The following is an 18,868-nucleotide window of genomic DNA, read 5'->3' on the forward strand; positions in this document are numbered from 1 at the left end:
TGGGACCCTAAATGGCCATTGGCGGTGCTTGGTGGGTGTCCCTTGTTCCCGTCTGGGTGAGCCAGGGGTGGGGACAGCAGGAGGGCCTGTCCCGGGCATCGCGTGACTCCTAGGAGAGCTTAGCCACTCATTAATCACCTAAGCAGGGCTCAGCATTCTTGAAATTCTGGCCACGGGCCAGGAAGGGGCCTGGGCGGGGGGCTCCTGGGGACCCCAGGGCTCTGGGGACTGGGAGGTGAGGACAGCCACTCTGTTTGCTGAGCATCCACTCTGTGCCCAGCACCTTACATACCTTAACTTGTTTCATGCTCAAAATGACCCTGTAAAGCGTTACCTATTCATGTCCCCATTTTAGTAATGAGGAGACTGAGGTTCAGAGAAGTATATGACCTGCCCAGTGTCACACAGCAGGGAGTCGGTGAGCCAGGACTTGTTCCTGGTCCTGTCAGAGCTTTGTTCTCAGGGCTCGCCAGGGGAGGGAGGGGGCATGAAGTGAAGACTCCAGACTCAGTCTCCAGGGGCCTGCGGGAGGGTGTCTTCTGCCTCAGTGGACTGGCCAGCCCAGGTCAACAGTGGGTGGGGCCGTCCTTCATTATCGGGGTTGACGCATCTCCCACGTCAGCCCCCTTATCACCCCGCCCTCCCGCTCCCCCTGCAAGGTGACCCTGGGAGGGGAAGGGCCAACACCTCCCCCTGTCCTCCCCACTGATGCCCAGGATCACTGGGCCGCCTTTTCTGTGAGCACCTCCCCTCCGTGGGGCTGGGGCCAGTGAGGACAGCCCCGGAGAGGGCGGGTGGAGGAGCAGAGCCCAGGCCGCCATTATTTCCCCTTAGTAAAGCTAGGGCAAGCCCTTACCTCTCTGGGCCTCTCGCTGCTTCAAAACCAGGGCTAAGCTCCCCAACCCCATTATGGGGTGATGGGCATATGCAATCAGGGTAGTCTGCGCTGGGCATTCCTGATTCTGATCCCCAGTCCCTCTCCATCTGCAGCTGGGCCTGGGGTGCAGGAGGCTCCCCCAGGATGTATGGTCCACCCTAGCCAGGCCACATGGCTTCTGGGTACCCACCAGCTGGGCTATCTGGAACTGACTACTGGAGGAGTGGGCACTTGACAATGAGGCACCTTGTTTGCGCCTCACGGTACCCCATAAGTCAGGGGGACAGTTACCCCCATTTTACAGAAGAGAGGAAGGGACTTGCTCATGTCCGGAGGGCAGGAAGTGGCTTGTCTGTCCCAGCTCTGCACTCTGGGCCCCTCCCCTCCTTGGAGACTCCAGGTGGTCTTGTGAGCTGGGGGAGGTCAGTGCCTCCTGGAGGGGTGTCAGGTGGTGGAAGATGAAGGAGTGTCCCCCCCCTCCCCCCCGCGACCACAGGGATGGATACACAGATGGGGAGGGGCCGGGGTGTATATTTTGGAAGGTCCAGCCTGGGGAGAGTTGGAGGGCTGGGCCCAGAGGCCTAGGAGCTGCACCCCTCCCCAGCTGACATCTGCCCCTCCCCTGCAGGCCACGACATCAATGGAGCCCTGGAGCCCTCCAACATAGACACCAGTATCCTGGAGGAGTACATCAGCAAGGAGGATGCCACCGACCTGTGAGTGGCCCCAGGACAGCCTCGGCCCCACCCGCAACCCCTCTGGCATCCACCTTTCACAGGGAGGTGTGACAGGGCCCCGCCTCTGAAAGCAGCTTCTCCTCCTTGGCCAGTGGCTGAGCCCTCTGCAGTCTGCACCCTGCCTGCCAGTGGGGGTCTGGGGAGGGGCTGGGTCCTGGCTGGCGCTGAGCTTCCTCCCTTCTCCACAGCTGCTTCCCTGACATCTCCGCTCCAGCCAGTGCGGCCTCCTACCCCCACGGGCAGCCAGTGATGCCCGGCTCCAGCGGGGTCCACCACCTGAGCCCCCCTGGGGGTGGACCCTCCCCAGGGCGCCATGGCCCCCTCCCACCCCCGAGCTACAGCACCCCGCTCAACTGCAACAACAACAATGGCATGGGCACCGCTCCCAAACCCTTCCTGGGGGGCTCTGGGCCCCCCATCAAGGCTGAGCCCAAGGCTCCCTATGCCCCAGGGTGAGTGAGGGCAGGGAGCGTGGTGGGGGAGGGGGGTTAGATGCAGGGGCACAGGGGGCAGGAAGGGTGTGGGGCCAGTGACCAAGGGCCTGGGAGGAGCTGGCCAGGGCCTGGCAGTGGTGATTGGGCTGCCCTGTGGGCAGGTAAGGGGGTCGGACTAGGGCCTGCTGAGGAGGGACACATGGCTTTGTTCTGAGGTAGTGGGCAGCATGGGGGGTTCTGAGCAGCAGAGTGGTGAGCACTGACGTAAGTGCTAGAAAAATCTCTTAGATCCGTGTAGAGAGTGGACAGGAGGGGTTGAGACTAGAGGCCGAGATTGTTTATGTTCATGGCAACACCTGTACATGTGTGCACACCTATACATATGTACATGCCTATACACGTGTGCGCACATGCGTGCACACAAACTCCACGCATTGTGCCAGCCCCATCCATCACTCATGCATGTAGCCTTTATTTATTGTGGCCACAGGGAATTGCTGATGGTCCAGGTGTGGTACCTGAAGTTCCCCCCAACCCAAGCCAGTCTCCCAGGCACTTCCCCCCACATCAGAGGAATCCACACCAGTGTCCTGACTCAAGGGCTCAGCTTGGGCCTGGCTGTAACCAAAGGTTGCAGGTGGCCACCAGCCCTGCCCAGGCTCCAGGGAAGAGGGGCTCAAGAAAATTCTGGGTTCCCCAGCTACGGGTAGAGATCCTGTCTCTGGGGGAAGAATAATTGAGTGCTGGGAACAAGACACCACCCAGACAGCCTGGCTCTACCCCTGGGTCCTTCATTGCCAGGCTTCTGGCTTGGTAACCACCACCTCGGTCGGCCTCAGTGTCTTCTCTGTAAAGTGAACCCCTTCAGGTGATGGTGGAAATAAAGGGAGGAAGCACAGAGGAAGTGCTGGGGGCATGGTAGCTGTTTCCTAACTTATAGGGGTTGGGCAGTAGCGGTGAGCTGGGGTGCCAGGAATGAGCTACAGAGGGCTTGAGGCTGAGAGGTCATCCCTAAGCCACAGACCCCTAAGGGAAGGTTGGAGGGAAGAGAACTAACATGTAATGAGCACCTACTGGGGGCTCGCTACTGTACCCCATACCTCTTTGTGTGAGTTCATCCACCATCCCCACTAACCTGCTCCTGGGAAACCCTAAAACTGGCTTTCCAGGAAAGCTCTGCTGCTCCTTGTAGCAGGATTCTAGTGGCACACGGAGGTCATTTCTTAGGGAAAGGGCTGGTCCAGAGCCACACGGAGCCTGTGTGGCCTGGGCCTTTCCCTGCCCCACCCCTGCCAGGCCCTGTCTAGGTGGTAAACAAGACAGACATGTGCCTCCTGCTGTCTAGTTGGGGAGGAAGTTATTAGTCAATAAATCACCACATCAAGGACTGTGAAGAGTATGAGGAAAGAACACGAGGGCCTATGGATTGGGGCGTTTGATTGCAGGGACTGGAGGGTGTGAAAGACCTTGACACAATAGACAAACCCAAGGCCACTGTCAGGGAAGTGCAGGGAGCAGGTGGGAGACGGGTGTGGAGCTGGAGAGGCCGGGTCTGCCCGGCCCTCAAAGGGCTGCAGTGAGAGTTCAGTCCAGTCTCGCATCACTTTCTCTGTCATCCTCACATAGCCTGTGGGATTGGGTGGGCGGCTTATCCAGCGGAGCACAGGGCTCTAGGATCAGCCCTTGGCTGTGTCCACGATGGCTTGGCTGCCTCAGGCAGCTGCCTGGGCATAGCGGTGGGCAGTCTCTCCAGATGTGGGGACCAGGGATGGTCAGAGAGCTGGATCCCTGTGTGGCCACAGCCTACCCCTCAATGGACGAGTGCAGGGTTCACGCAGGACGTGTTGACCTCTCAGGGTTGAGTTTGTTCTTTCGCTCAAGCCACTGATAAAACCTGCAAGAAAAAAATAAACCCAGGCTCAGTGGAGCTGGCTCCCTGCCTAGCCCACACCTGCCCCTGGTGGGGCAGCCCCTCAGTGACCTGCTGAAACTCCCCAGGCCCAGCCCACCAGGACCCGACATTTCCAGGAAGTGGAGGCTTCAGTGGGTACAGGAAGGGAGGAGCAGACTTGGCCCCTCAGACTGGGGAGAGAGCCCTTTAATGCCTATGCCATCATCAGGGGCACTGGTTACTGGCTCCCAAGTTCCCAGGAGGTCTGAGAGGATGCTGAGCAGGAGACCAAGGCCCCCGACCTAAAACCCAGCCCCAGGCCCTGAAGGCACCCTGAAGTGGCTGGTACAGAGAAATGCTCCTCAGGGTGGGTGTGAGGAGACCTCGATGACTCAGCCTTTGGGGTCTCTGGGACACTGCCCCACAGAGGAGCTGCGTGGCTTGAAGGCAGGGGCTCAGCTGCCCTCCCAACACCCCCTTCCTCCTCTCCTGCAGCACACTGCCGGACTCTCCCCCAGACTCGGGCTCCGAAGCCTACTCCCCCCAGCAGGTGAATGGTGAGTCCAGCGGGCACCGCCCTCCCCCTCTGGGGTTTGGGCAAGTGGTTGGGGCGGCCTTATCGGGGAGGGAGGGAGCAAGAGAGGGAGGGGGCCCGTGGCCGCCCAACAGGCCCTGATTATCGCTGGTCAAATACTCCCTGGCGCTGGCTATTGTTTCCCCACGGGGCGGGAGGGGAGCCTGGCCCTGCCTCTGAGCAAGTGTCCCTGCCTGCGATGCCACCCGCCTGCCCGCCTGCGCCATCATGGACGCTCCCTTTGGCGGTAAGTGGACGGCTGGGGAAAGCTGTGTCTGCAGCCTGAGCACAGGCCTCACCAGCTTACCAGCTGCCAGGCCCACCTCACCTTGGAGGGTGTTCGGGGGTGCTCTGGCCCCCAGGTGGCCAAGAGCAGAAGGATCTTGGGCAGGCAGCCCTCTCCCCACAGCCCAGAGAGGGGTCAAGAGTTCTGTTTATCTTACCAAAAACATCTCTGGAATGCCTCCTGGGGAACAAAGAGAGCTGGGGCCTCCCCCCTCAGGCTGGGGGGCTGGCCCCTGAGAGCCTGGTAGAGGGGCTGCCAGAGGGAGGAGGCTGCCACAGGACGGCACTGGGGGTCTCAGAAGACTCCTTCTTGAGGCTCAGGAAGAATCAGTCCTGAGAGGAGCTTTGGGAGAAACTGTGGATGATGGGCCTCCCGTAGGGAGCAGGGCCAGGCCTGGCCCAGGGGAAGGAGCTGGCTGGGATGGGGTGAAAAGCTACCCACCCCCTGGACTGGGGCTTGCCTCCTGCCCAGTCCTCTGGTAGCCAGCCTCTAGGCTGCCTAGCCTTGCTCCCACGTGTGGTTGGTGGGCGGGCAGCCCCCAGGCCTGGCCCAGGAAGGGGTGGGAATTAGGAGACCCTGCAGAAGTAGGCCAGGGGAGAGCTCATGCCCAGGGCCCCGAGTGAGGTAGGGCTCTAACACCCGCTCCCCTTTTCTCCTGCAGACACCCACCTCCTGCGTACCATAACCCCTGAAACCCTGTGCCACGTGGGAGTGCCCTCCCGCCTGGAGCACCCACCCCCACCTCCAGCCCACCTGCCAGGCCCCCCGCCACCCCCACCTCACTACCCCGTCCTGCAGCGGGACCTGTACATGAAGGCTGAGCCCCCAATGCCCCCCTATGCTGCCATGGGGCAGGGTCTGGTGCCCCCCGATCTCCACCACACCCAGCAGTCCCAGATGTTGCACCAGCTGTTGCAGCAACATGGAGCCGAGTAAGACGTGGGCAGATGCCCCCAGTGTGGGAAGACGGGGTGGGGGGATCAGGGCCACAGCAGACAAGACAGAGGTAGAGGTGAGGACAGGGTTGAACCCAGGAATGGCAGAAGGCTCTGACTCCAGGGGATGGGGTCAGCATATGTGTCTGCATGTGCCCAGCTAGATGGTGGGGATTTCTAGCCATGGCCAAGTGCACACCTCCATTGTCCACACAAAGGGGAAATGCTTGCCCAGGTCATGGACCTAGGAAGGGCAGAGTTAAGATTTGAACCCAGGCTGTGCTCTAAGCCCGACACCAGTGAGTTTCCAGCTGTGTCGTGGAGTCCTCAGGTTTCTGAGGAGGTTCCAGGTGCAGACCCAAGCTCGCTGCTCTGACTCCAACCACAGAATTGTCTTTTTGTGTTTTACACATTGAGATTTCGTGAAAGATTTAGTTTAAGGAAAGAGTCCCCTGCCAAAACTTTCTGTCAACCAGAAGGATAAGGGGTGCTGTGCAGCGCCCCCAGATCTTCATCCCCTTCCAAGAAACTCTCCTTCCTGCCTTTGTGGCCCAGGCCCTCTGTGGCCTGTTTCTAACCATGGAGGCTGCTGTTCAGAGAGCTGTCACTCTACTGGGTGACACTGAGAATGCCATCCCAGGGAAGGGACCAACTCATTCATTCCACGCATGATTCTGAGGACTGTGTGTGCCAGGACCCTTGGGTGTGACGGGGAAACACAGACAAACAAGTCAGGTGTGGCTCCTGCCTTCCTGGATCTTACAGTTTGAGGGGTAGGGAGGAGTGACAGAAACAGAATGACAACACAGAGGGATGCGGGAGCATTAGGAGGTGAAGCCTGTGGGCTTCCTGCAGGTGGTGTCCGCCGGGCTGGGTACATCCTGTAGAAACAGGGTAGAGAGGGGAGCGGTGGCACTGCCCAAGGGGAGCAGGCTCAGGGAGAGCCAGCCCCCCATGGCCCACACCTCTGTCCTCCCAGGCTTCCCACACATCCCTCCAAGAAGAGGAAGCATTCTGAATCGCCCCCCAACACCCTCAATGCCCAGATGCTGAATGGAATGATCAAACAAGAGCCTGGGACTGTGACAGCCCTGCCTCCGCACCCCACTAGGGCTCCATCCCCATCCTGGCCTCCCCAGGGCCCACTCTCACCGGGCCCCGGCTCCTTGCCCCTCAGCATTGCCCGGGTCCAGACGCCACCTTGGCACCCAGCAGGTGCACCCTCACCAGGTACGTGGCTGGCCTGCTTTACCCCACATGGGATTAGCCCTTCAAGTTGGGGCGTGGGGCCCAGGGCTCTCACAGGCGTTCCCTCCCTCCAGGTCTCCTGCAGGATAGTGACAGCCTCAGTGGCTCCTACCTGGACCCCAACTACCAGTCCATCAAGTGGCAACCACACCAGCAGAGCAAGTGGGCGACTCTGTACGATGCAAATTACAAGGAGCTGTAAGTGATCTCTGCTGCTCCCCCCTCTCCTGCTCAGCCAGCCAGGGCCCCCCAGCCCTGGCATCATGGTCCTGGGAGAGCCTGGGAGCACACTGGGCACAAGGTGGCCCTTGTACATAGAAGCAGACAGGCCGGCTGGCCCAGGAGTCAGGAACCCTGAGCGCCAGTCCTCGCTCTGCCCTGCTCAGGGTTCCTGACTCCTGGACCAGCCCAAGGCCTCCTTCCAGAAGGGGGTATCTGCCAGGGAGGGAGGGGCTGGTGGGGGCCAAGTCAGGGAGAAGTGTGTGGATGGGTGTTTTCTGGCTCCTCCTTCCCCTCCACCTCCTCTGCATTCCAGGAAGGTAGCAGGAAGCTGAGAGTCAGCAGGGCCCTTCCAGCAGCCCGCTCCCTGGAAGGGAGGCCAAGTGGGGGGAGGACTGGGTCAGAGGCTGCCTGGCATTCCTAGCCCTTCCTCAACACCCACCTGGATTCAGCTTCCTGGCCTGGCCAGGTGCTCTATGGGACCACTCCCCTCACTCCTGCAGAAAGCCAGTGAGGGGTAAGGGCATGGCTTCCTTCAACTCACCCGGACACACACCAGGCCTGGGCTGCGAGGCTAGCCTTGGACGCTCTCACAGCTGAGACCAGCCTCCTGGAGCTGGACACCTGAGATTCTATGGGATTCTTAGCCCAAAGCCCTCAGAGCTGGGGGCTTCAGCTACTGTGGGGGCTGAAGGGTCCCTTGAGGCCCAGCAAGGGTCAGGGGAGGCCTTGGGAGGGTCCAGCCGCTATGGACTGGCAAGGACTCCCAGTCTTACTCCTACACTTATTTGGCCAGCCTTGCCACTCCAGGTCCCGAGGCCAGGAAGCTGCCAGCTGAGGCCCCCAGTGTGGCCCAGGCATTTCCTGGGTGTTCCTCTAGGGCAGGCATGTGGGTGGAGCCTCGGCAGAGAGACGCGGTTAGTCCCAGGCTTTCCTGTAAATGTTAGCCAGGCCCAAAGTCCTCTTCCCTCAGTTTGGAAACATTCTCTCTGCCCAGCTTCCTCCAGGCAGGCACCAGGCATCAGGGGCACTGCTTGTGCCTGGGGACCTGGGTGAGAGCGGGCCAGTAATTGCTCCCTTTTCTGACACCTGGAGATCCCTCAAAGGGTCCAGACTTGGAACACTTTCCCAGCAACAGATGAGCAAACTGAGGCTGAGTTTAGCTTCCCAGAGTGCCCCTGTCCCCCCCGCCCCCCTGGGCATATGGAGGAGTCAGAATGAGAATGTTTGGGGGCTTGAGTGAGCCGGTGGGCAGGGGCTGGGCCAGCTCAGAGCTGGCGCCTGGTTCCACCGTATCCATGGCAACCAGCTGTCAAGCACAGTGAGGCTCCACAGACCATCCCCTCTAACCCCATCTCCCATGAGGGAGGGGGCTTCAGGCAGCATTCTGGGAAGGAGCCAAGAGTGCTGAGGGGCTGTCAAGCCCCCTCCTCAGCGATTCCCTCCCATCTGCTGGGCTTCAAGTGTCTTGCTCTACCTCCGCTTCTCCAGGGCAGGATGGTCCCAGGCATGTAGAGGAAAGAATAGTGGCTGAGATGGCGGACCTGAGCCCAAATCCTCCGGGGACTCAGTTTCCATTTCTGAGAAGTGGGGGCAACCCTGTGATGGGGGGGGTTCAGGGTAGGAAATTGGCACACAGATGTGGTGGGGACTGACGTTCCAGGCTTGGCTTTGAGGACTCCGGTGAGTGCCCTCCCCTGCCCCCAGGCCCATGCTCACCTACCGTGTGGACGCCGACAAGGGTTTCAACTTTTCGGTGGGTGACGATGCCTTCGTGTGCCAGAAGAAGAACCACTTCCAGGTGACTGTGTACATTGGCATGCTGGGCGAGCCCAAGTACGTCAAGACTCCCGAAGGCCTCAAGCCCCTTGACTGCTTCTACCTGAAGCTGCATGGAGTGAAGGCAGGTTTGGGGACTTGGCAAGGAGGGGCGGCAGGAGGGCCAGGAAGGCTTAGGGGCATTAAAAGACCCCCAAACGAAGTGAGTGTATCTTGAGGAAACTCCTCGTGGCCAAGTCCACCCCCTGCCCCACTATTCCTGCCTTCTCTCCCCGTGCTGCCCCTTAACCATCCTGCTCCTCAGCACTCTTCTCGCTCATGCTCCTTCTTCCTGTCTCCACCCTGTGACCCTAAGTCTGGGTACCCAGCTAAGACCCCTCTCCTGACAGCTCTGTCAGCCACCTCAGCTCCACATCCCCAAATGAACTCCCTGCAAACTTGGGCTCCCCTCTCAGGAATAGGGCTACAGGGCCCTGGTCACCCAAGCCATAAACCAGGGGCCCACTTGCACCAGGCCCCCCCCCCCACTTGCACCATCATGCACCAGGCCCTGTTTCCCCTCCTCTCCTCCCCTCTGCCTCTCACCTGACGAGGTCATCATCCTCTCCTCATCTCAATGTCCACAGCAGCTTCCACTCTGACTCCTGACTCGAGTTCCATATGAGACACGCGTGGGCACGACACTCCCCATTCTCCCAAGGCCCCCAGTGCCCTCCTGGCAAAGCCCTGACTTCGCAGATTAGCCCACAAAGGCCTTTGGGGCCCAGCCTTTCTCTCCAGCCCTGCCATTTGCTGTGCCCAGGACCGCTTGTGCCCATTCATAGTTCTGTCTTCCTTGTGGCTTCCTTTCTCTGGGATGCCCTCCGACCGCCCATTCCATTCCTCCTCTCCTGGCTGACAGCTCCTTGACTTTCACTGTCCACTCTGCTGCGGTCCTCTCGGACACCTGCTCTGAAGCCCATCTTGACTTAGAGGCCCCTCCCCTATAACCCCCTTCCCCACACAACCTTAGTGGATGTTGATTTTGAGCCCATGAGCTCCCTGAGGGCATGGCTGGGTGTGTCTCTTTCAGTGTCTTGAGTTGGGCCCCGATTGTTGGCATGGCTCAGCCAGTGCCCTTGGAGGGGTTGAGGGCACATGGGTACGGGAAGCGGGCTGGGAGTGAGTGTTTGTAGAGACCAGTTTGGGGGGAGGTGCCCAGAGTTGGGGGCTGTGAGGGTGACTGGAGCGTGTGTGCTCATGCATGCACGCAGACGTATGGGTGTGGGGCTGTGGGGCATGTGGCTTTTAGGAGAAGGTACCTGTGTTTATGGGGAAGTGAGGCTGAGGGGAGGGCAGTGTCCCCCGTTTCCTCATAAGCTCCAGCTGGGCCAGGCCTGGGCTGAGAGGCTGAAGGGGGACAGGACCAGGTGGGGAGCCAAACCCTGAGGTACCCCTGGGCTCTGCTCTTCCTCTAGCTGGAGGCCCTGAACCAGTCCATCAACATCGAGCAGTCTCAGTCAGACCGAAGCAAGCGGCCCTTCAACCCTGTCACGTGAGTGTCTGACCCCTTGGGTGGGTGGTACTTGGGAGGAGGCCTGACCCTGGAGCTGGTTTGGGAGCTGAGGGGGCCAGGCAGCCACCCACAATGTCCACCGCCCACACCTGGGTGCCCCACTTTGGCCTGGCTCTCCACCACCCTTGTCCCCGCCCCTGAGCACCTTGCCCCTCCTCTGCAGGGTCAGTCTGCCCCCTGAGCAGGTCACAAAGGTGACTGTGGGGCGCTTGCACTTCAGCGAGACCACCGCCAACAACATGCGTAAGAAGGGCAAACCCAACCCTGACCAGAGGTGAGCAGAGTAGATCCCTGACCTGGGTCCCTCCATTTATGAGGAGGAGGGGCAGGAAGATGCCATCCGGTGTAGCACACCAGGCAGAGTCCTACATAGTGACCCATTCTATGATGAGGAACCCAAAACTCAGAGCCCTTAACTAATTTAAGGATGAGAGCAGCTCCGCTTCTGGATTAAGGAACAGCTCTGTGACTGCCTAACTGTGCGCACTGGGGAACTTCTGCCCCCTAGTGGAGACTCTGGTTCCTCCTCTGTAGGATGGGATGTTCTGGAAGCCTGGGGGAGATGACCCGGTGGGCAGTTTTGTTCAGTGTGCCTCTGACCTGGGAAGGGTGACGGGGTGGACGGGTGGGCAGAAGCAGGTGGGGCAGGACCGTGGGTGCCTCTAAGACCTCCTGTGCCCCAGGTACTTCATGCTGGTGGTGGCCCTCCAAGCCCATGCACAGAACCAGAACTACACGCTGGCTGCCCAGATCTCGGAGCGCATCATCGTGCGGGTGAGGGCCATCTCCCCCCAAGGGCTTGAGAACCCTCCCCAGAGCTGGGAGAAACAGCACCCGGGAGAAATGTGCGGGTACTGGGGAGTCAGGGCGGGAGTGCTGAGTCTGCTGGGCACTGGCTGTGTGGCGTTGGGCAAGGCTCCCACCCTCTCTGGGCCTCAGTGTCTCCACAGTAAAGTGTGGAGGTGGACAGAGCCTTGAGATCTCACAAGTGACTGAAAGTTGCCACGATGGGAGGGACAGTTAAAATTGGGCATGGTGGGGTGAGGAGCCCTGGCTGGAGCTGAAGGGGTGGCTGCAGGTTTCCCATCCCCCAGGACTGATCTATCCAACCTCAATTCGCGCTAGGCCTCCAACCCAGGTCAGTTTGAGAGCGACAGCGACGTGCTGTGGCAGCGGGCGCAGGTGCCCGACACTGTCTTCCACCATGGCCGTGTGGGCATCAACACCGACAGGCCCGATGAGGCGCTGGTCGTGCACGGCAACGTCAAGGTCATGGGCTCGCTCATGCACCCCTCGGACCTGCGGGCCAAGGAGCACGTGCAGGAGGTGGGTTGGGGCTGTGGGCGGGGACAACTGAGCTACGAATGGGAGGGGCTCGTGCTAGGGGTGGGCCCGGGGCGGGGTTTGTATGGGCCGGCCCCGAAGGAAGTGGGGTGCTTAAGGGGAAGGCGGAGGAGGAGGCTGGCCCTGGAAGGTCTGGATCAAGGAATCTCGGTAGCAGGGTCTCCCCGCCACACTGCAACCTCCGGGCTGTCGCCGTCCTGGGCCCTGGGGCCCGCTCCAGACGGGCCAGGAGAGGAGGGGTTCAGTCTCGGTGGTGACTTCTGCGCAGGTGGACACCACGGAGCAGCTGAAGAGGATCTCGCGCATGCGGCTGGTGCACTACAGATACAAGCCGGAGTTTGCCGCCACAGCCGGCATCGAGGCCGCGGCGCCAGAGACGGGTAGGGACCGGCCTGCACGGACTTGGGCTGGAGTTCGGGAAGCCAGTAACCTCGGCCTTCAGGAACTCCGCCCCCGTCCCCTGGTCCCCTGGTCCCCTGTCCTCTGGAACCCCTCCTCCCAGGAACCCCTCCCCTTGACTCCTGTACCTCCATCCTCTGGATCCCTGCGCAGGAGAGGTCCCGTCTCTCAGACCCTGGGAAATGGCTCCTCCCGAGGTCCCGGTACCTCGCCCCTTAACACTGCAAGTCCGGGATTCGTGGCCAGGAATCCTTGCCCCTCTTCCCCTTGGACGAATCCTGCCTTAATCCTCCTGGATCACTGCCCCCTTTCCCTGGGATCCTTACTTCCAGAAATCTGCCCCTCCTCGCAGCTTAAGGAAGCCCTCACCTTGACTCCTGGAAATACAACCCGTGAACACTTGTCCACTGTCCGCGGGAGCCCCCTGCTTCATGCTTCAAGGCTCCGTGGAACTCAGATCTCTAGCCCTCAGAACTCCGCCCTTTAGCCCCTGTCCCCTCCTTAAATTAGATACTGTGGGTAGTCATTCCCCCCACATACACACTTGGCTTGTCCCTCCCCAGGTGTCATCGCCCAGGAGGTGAAGGAGATCCTGCCTGAAGCCGTAAAGGACACTGGAGATGTGGTCTTTGCGAATGGGAAAACCATAGAAAACTTCCTGGTGGTGAACAAGGTCTGTGCTGAGGGAGAACCAGAGGGAGCTGAAGGGGCAGGCTAGCTGGAGGGCACTCACCCCTCCTTAGAGACTGGGGACCCTGAAGTGCAAAGGGAAGGGGCAGCCCAATCTTCTCTCAGGCTGCCTCCAGGGCCCCCTCCCACCCTACAGGGAAGGGGGTGAGCCTTCAAGGGGAAGGTGGGGACTTGGCCACTCTATGGTTGTGTGATCAAGGGCAAGAGGAACATCTCCGAAGGTCATTTTTCTCCCCTGCAGAAGGCGAGTAACAGTAGTAACTGCTGAGACATGCTCATGTGGCAAATGCAAAGCTCAAACACGTGGTTTATTGTAAGGATGGTGTTTGTAATGTACCTGGCGGTGAGGCTGGGCTCCAAGAAGCATGTAGTATGTTTTGGCCTCAGATGAATAGTGCAGTGCTGAAGTCTGAGACACCATGTGCACGAGAGGGGGACGATTGGACGGTGGGAGCCCCTGGGAGACAAGGCATGCTGACGGGCTGGGAAGGGCTGTCCAGGCAGGCAGGATGGCCTGAGCCAAGGTGCAGGGGTGGGGATGCTGTTTGGAGGCAGGCATAGGGAGCCATGAGCGCTGAGGCTGGGCTGGAGGAGAGGCTAGCCTGGGTGTGGAGGCTCAGAGGCTCCCCGCCGGGCCTGTAGCCTGGGGCTCCCAGGGGCGGGCCATGCCCTCCACATTGCCCATTGCCCATGGCAGGAGCGCATCTTCATGGAGAATGTGGGTGCTGTAAAGGAGCTATGCAAGCTGACCGACAACCTGGAGACACGCATTGATGAGCTGGAGCGCTGGAGCCACAAACTGGCCAAACTGCGGCGACTGGACAGCCTCAAGTCCACCGGCAGCTCAGGCGCCTTCAGGTGGGGGCGCGGGGTAGGGGAGGGCAAGACCCTTCCCAGAGGCATCTCTCACCCTGTTCTTCTTGCTGTAGCCACACAGGGAGCCAGTTCAGCCGGTCAGGCAGTGTCCCCCACAAGAAAAGGCCCCCCAAGGTGGCCAGCAAGGTGAGGGTGGGCAGGGGTGGGAGGCAGGTTGACTGGGGCCTCCATATCCCCTCCCTTTACAGCTTGCCTCTCTCCAGGCTCACTTCAAGCTCTTCCCTTCCAGTCCAGACTCTCTAGCCCTCCCTGCCTCGTTTCTCCTTCTTCTCCCCCTGCCCTCACGGGAATGAGCAGTCCTTGACACCCCCGCCTCCATCAGAGCCCACAGTGGGTGAGACCATGGGCTCCCTAAGTCTGGTCCTTTTCTGCTTCTCCCCCTTTTATCTCGTGGTCCTCAGCCATCGTCTGTGGTCCCAGACCAGGCCTGCATCAGCCAGCGTTTCCTGCAGGGAACCATCATTGCCCTGGTGGTGGTCATGGCCTTCAGGTGAATTGCCCCGCAGGCTCTGGGGTGGCTGGCTGGGGGAGTCGAGCTGCCCACAGACCCAGGCCTGGGGGAAGAGGAAGACGTGGCACGGGAGAGCCCCTGAGGTCTTGGGGAAGGTGGGCTGCCTCATTATGTCTCATCCCACTGGGGCTGAGAGACCCTTTCCAGGCTTCACCTGGGAGCCCAGGCCCTGCCCTAGAGAGAGGGTGCTGGACAGTGGCACCAGCTCTAACTGTGGCCGTTTTCTGCGGTTCCCAGCGTGGTGTCCATGTCCACACTGTACGTGCTGAGCCTGCGCACTGAGGAAGACCTGGTAGAAACAGATGGGTACGTCTCTGGAGGCCTGGCCCCCGGCTGAGCCGCCAGGCCAGGTGGGGCTTTGATGGGCAGCCCAGGGTCAGAGGAGCCACAGAGGCTGTCCCTCTAAAGGGGATTCCACCTCGGGATGTCAGCCTGCTGGGGATTTGTGGGGGTGGGTGGGAGAGTCTCCCTGGAAGGGGGCAACTGCTTTCCAGTTCCTGCAGAAGCCGATGTTTCTCTCTGACCTACTCAGTGTCTCCAGGTAGTGGGCCTCTGAGAGTCAGGGGCATATGAGGGGTCCAAGCTGGGCTGGGGGTTGGGGCAAAGAAGGGCTAGGATGGGACCTTGGGCTCTGTCTGCCCACTGTCAGCCTCAGCATCTGGGGCCATGTCTGACTGTGTCTTCTCTCTCCTTCCCTGCATCTCTTTCGCCCCTTTACCTCTCTGCTGCTCCTTAGCTCTTTTGCCGTGTCCACTTCCTGTCTTCTGGCCCTGCTCCGGCCCCAGACCCCTGGGGGGAGTGAGGCCATGTGCCCATGGTACGTGTCTATACCAAGCCCCATCCCTCCTACCTCTGGCTCCTGCCACCCTTCTTCCTGCCTCCTTTCCACGTTCCCTGTCCACCTCCTCCTGCCCCTCTTGCTTCTCTGGGACTCCCAGGCCTCCCTCCTCAGACTCTCCCAGCTCCTCTGAGCTCAGCCCACCATTCCCCAGCAGGTCCAGCCAGAGCTTTGGGACCACTCAGCTCCGACAGTCCCCTGTGACTACTGGGCTGCCAGGCACACAGCCCTCTTTGCTGCTGGGTGCGTGCCTGGGGTGTGTCTGGAGGGATGGGATGGGGGCGAGGTGGCTGTGTTCTGGGATGGGGACTCTGCTGCCTGCCTCTGGCTCATACAGCCTCTGGCTTCTTCAGTTACCACTGGCCTCATCAGCTTGGCCCCAGGCCCAGCCATCCGTGCCTTAGACCTCTGTTCCAGCCACCCCTGCCCGGTCGTCTGCTGCTCCTCACCCACTCCAAGCCCTGCCACTGACCCTAGTCTTGGCCCCAGTTTTAACCCTAGTCAGGGTCTCAGCCCCAGTCCCTCCACCAACCGCTCAGGTATGGCTATTTTGGAGCCAGGGTTTGGGTTGAGGGGGGTTTTACCTGAGTCCAGAGAAAGGTTCCAAAGACTCGTTGGCCGGGGTGTGGGGTGGGGGGAGGAGGGCAGGGGGTAGGGTCTCCTGGAACCTAGAATTAGGCTCTGGAAAAGATTGGGGGGGAGTCCCCCTAAGAGGAACAAGAGACAGAGGGGGGTCACCCAGAGTCCAGTGGGGCCCTAGAGATAGCTGGGCAGGAGGCAGCCAGTTTCCTCTTCTCACCTGTCCCTGGTTCTATCCACAGGCCCCAGCCAGATGGCCCTACTGCCAGTCACCAACATCAGAGCCAAGTCCTGGGGCCTGTCAGCCAATGGCATTGGCCACTTCAAGCATCCAAAGAGCTTGGAGCCTGTGGCTAGCCCTGTCGTCCCCTTCCCTGGGGGACAGGGCAAAACCAAGAACAGCCCCAGCCTTGGTCTCCATAGCCGAGCCCGCCGAGGGGCCCCCCACCCTGGCCTGGGCCCTGCCCAGCCCACTGAGGCCCAGGACCAGTCAGGTACTTGTCCTACGCCCTACACCTCTCAGCCCAGCCAGGCTCAGCTCACTGGCCAGGGCCCATTTCAGCCCAGGCACCGGAGTGCTTGGGTGCACAACTGTCAATCAGTGACACTAGCTGAGCGTTCGTAAGTACCAGGAATCAGGCCAGGAGCCTTACACAGATCACCTAGTGCAATTCTCACAGCACTCCTGCATGAAAGGAATTTCCCCCATTGTGCAGACTGTAGACAAGTGAAGTGGCTTTCCCAAGGTCATACAACCCATCAGCAGCAGAGCTGGAATTTGATCCCAAATCTGCCTGGCTCCGTCTGTGTCACCATGCCAGAGTGAGGAGGGTTCTATATAGGGTCAGTCCCCTCAATTTTTGCAAACCTCAGACCCTTGGTTTAACGAAGCTAGGGAACTCTTTATTGCAGAAGTTTTCAAACTGGGTTCCTCGAGGTGCCCCAGGGTGTGAAAGGGAGGCCAGAGCCTTATTGGTTTCAGCCAGACAGCTCTGCTCTGGGGATTGGACGTCCTCTTCAGCTGTCATTTGATGGGTTTTGTGGCTTAAAGAAACAAAAGCTTAGAAACTGTGGCTCGCAGAGATTGAAGTTCAAAGTGATGGGGAAACCCCCACGGGCTAGATGCTCACGAGGCAGCCATTTCCTGGGCCCTGCCGTGTGGCTGGCTCAGTACAGGGCACTGGGGGCGATGAACACATACATGCCTTGCTCCCAAAGAGCTCACAGTCACCAAAACACAGCAGTGTGACGAGGCTCTAAGGGGATGCACAGGTGGCCTGGCGACTGAGGAGGGTAGTCAGCCCAGGCTGACATGGGGAGGCTATCGGAAGGGTCAGGAAGGTGACGTTGGAGCTGAGTGTCTCTGAAGGGCAGTGGGAGTTTGCCCAGAAGAGAAGTGCAAGGGCGCGCTCCATAATGTCTGTAACTGATACCTGTCCATGGCCCCATGGAGGCATTCTGGGTCCTGTTGGGGTCCTTGGGTGAAAATATACCAGGTCTAGCAAATGTTCCGTGGCTAATGGCCCTGGCTTCTCCTCCCTGGTGGATGGTCAGGCAGCAGCAAGCCTGCAGGTGAACTGAGATGGATAAGAAAGCCTTGTCTCCCCACCCCCATGTCACACTTCAGCCCCATCCCCACCCTCAGAGAGGGCCACAAGCAGAAGTGTGCTGGTAGATGTTTAACAATTGGCTCTCTGTGAGGTGCGGGTGGGGCGTGTGCAGGACGAGCCAGATTTGCATCTGTGAGCACTCCCACCGATTTCTAGCTACCAGCTTGACTTCCCCGGACCCAGAGTGGGGAAAAGGTGTGCCATCAGGAACAGAGGCCTGAAGAACGGGCTTCTGTACACCCCTGGCAAGGGACATGGAAGACCGTCTCTGCTCCTGGGTGTTCTAGTTGTGTTAAGGAGACAGACCTCAGGCTCATGGGAACTGGCTAGTCGTAGGGCTGCTGGGGAAGAGGGTGCTGTGCCCCTGGCCATTGTAGGGACTAGAAAGAATCACCTGAAGCTTACTCACTAGGGTGTGAGTAACTGATCCAAGTCTGGCGATGAAAGGCTTGGCTTCTGTGTCCTCGTCATCCTCCTTCCTGCCCCAACAGCCTCTCTCCTTGCAGACCTGGCGCCCTCCCTGACCTCCATCCAGGTGCTGGAGAATTCTATGCCCATCACCTCCCAGTACTGCGCTCCAGGGCATGCCTGCAGGTGGGCTTGGCTCCCTCCCTTCACCCCAAGGACAGGTTCCCTCAGGTGACATGAGCCCAGCAGTACATATGTCCAGATCTTGCCCCCATCATGCAGGAACTAATCCCACAAGGTGGGGCAGTTCCTTTATAGGCCCCTGACAGGCTCTAGTATAGACGGGGGTGCTCAGGAGTCAATTGGGGTGGGGCCTGTGGGGGTGGCCTTGGGTTGAGGAGCCCGCTCTGCCCTTTCAGGCCTGGGAACTTCACCTACCACATCCCCGTGAGCAGTGGCACCCCACTGCACCTCAGCCTGACCCTGCAGATGAAGTGAGTGTGGCCTGGGGAGTGGAGAGATGTGGTGACCCCAGGCAACTTGGGGAAGGGGACTCAGGAGGGATGCGGACTGCTCCATGCTTCCCTGCCTGTGTGACTCTGGCAGTCTCTGGCCTTCAGTTCCTCATCTGTAAAATGGGCTGCTGCCTCACAGCAGCTGTGAGGATCGCTGGGGATGGTGGATGGGAACGGGTTTGTAGCCTCTAGGACCTTGACTATTAGGCATCTTTTTCAGGCTGAATGAAGGTTCAGTGGCTTGTCAGCAGGGCTGGGGAACTGGGGTGGAGGGATGGCTGGGTGAAGGAACTTGGAACCCCACTTCCCTGCTAACTGGGCCTTTCCCAGCTCCTCGTCCCCAGTGTCTGTGGTGCTGTGCAGCCTGATGTCCAAGGAGGAGCCGTGTGAGGAGGGGGGCTTTCCACAGAGCCTCCACACCCACCAGGCCACCCAGGTAGGCGGCAGTTGGGAAGCTGTGGGCCAGCCAGGTGACCCAAAGTTTTGACTCACAGCACAAGTTAAGGGAATATCTGCTCCCCCTTCCTGTGTTTAGTCGACAAATACTCACTGGGGCCTCCTCT

The 18,868-nt window shown here is 60.0% G+C and overlaps 1 protein-coding gene across 6 annotated transcripts in view; it reads left to right on the plus strand.

Moving 5' to 3' along the window:
- The window catches only part of MYRF (myelin regulatory factor), a 33,639-nt gene that overhangs the window by 11,202 nt on the left and 3,569 nt on the right, over positions 1-18,868 (plus strand). The window contains exons 2-25 of one of the 6 annotated variants that reach the window (XM_074336477.1): positions 1,506-1,593; positions 1,803-2,066; positions 4,435-4,496; positions 5,461-5,731; positions 6,714-6,964; positions 7,057-7,180; positions 8,909-9,104; positions 10,438-10,514; positions 10,699-10,809; positions 11,219-11,309; positions 11,661-11,861; positions 12,148-12,259; positions 12,842-12,951; positions 13,666-13,826; positions 13,898-13,970; positions 14,246-14,334; positions 14,593-14,661; positions 15,092-15,172; positions 15,348-15,436; positions 15,547-15,732; positions 16,015-16,266; positions 17,889-17,976; positions 18,210-18,284; positions 18,636-18,741. In XM_074336477.1, coding sequence (XP_074192578.1) covers positions 1,506-1,593; positions 1,803-2,066; positions 4,435-4,496; positions 5,461-5,731; positions 6,714-6,964; positions 7,057-7,180; positions 8,909-9,104; positions 10,438-10,514; positions 10,699-10,809; positions 11,219-11,309; positions 11,661-11,861; positions 12,148-12,259; positions 12,842-12,951; positions 13,666-13,826; positions 13,898-13,970; positions 14,246-14,334; positions 14,593-14,661; positions 15,092-15,172; positions 15,348-15,436; positions 15,547-15,732; positions 16,015-16,266; positions 17,889-17,976; positions 18,210-18,284; positions 18,636-18,741 — 3,227 coding nt within the window. Of the gene's footprint in view, positions 1-1,505; positions 1,594-1,802; positions 2,067-4,434; positions 4,497-4,605; positions 4,761-5,460; positions 5,732-6,713; positions 6,965-7,056; positions 7,181-8,908; positions 9,105-10,437; positions 10,515-10,698; positions 10,810-11,218; positions 11,310-11,660; positions 11,862-12,147; positions 12,260-12,841; positions 12,952-13,665; positions 13,827-13,897; positions 13,971-14,245; positions 14,335-14,592; positions 14,662-15,091; positions 15,173-15,347; positions 15,437-15,546; positions 15,733-16,014; positions 16,267-17,888; positions 17,977-18,209; positions 18,285-18,635; positions 18,742-18,868 lie in introns of those variants that run through there. The other 5 variants (XM_074336478.1, XM_074336479.1, XM_074336483.1 and 2 more) reach the window with 5 other exon arrangements.

Source organism: Rhinolophus sinicus, linkage group LG06, assembly GCF_036562045.2.
Source record: "Rhinolophus sinicus isolate RSC01 linkage group LG06, ASM3656204v1, whole genome shotgun sequence".
Classification (NCBI taxonomy): Eukaryota; Metazoa; Chordata; class Mammalia; order Chiroptera; family Rhinolophidae; genus Rhinolophus; species Rhinolophus sinicus.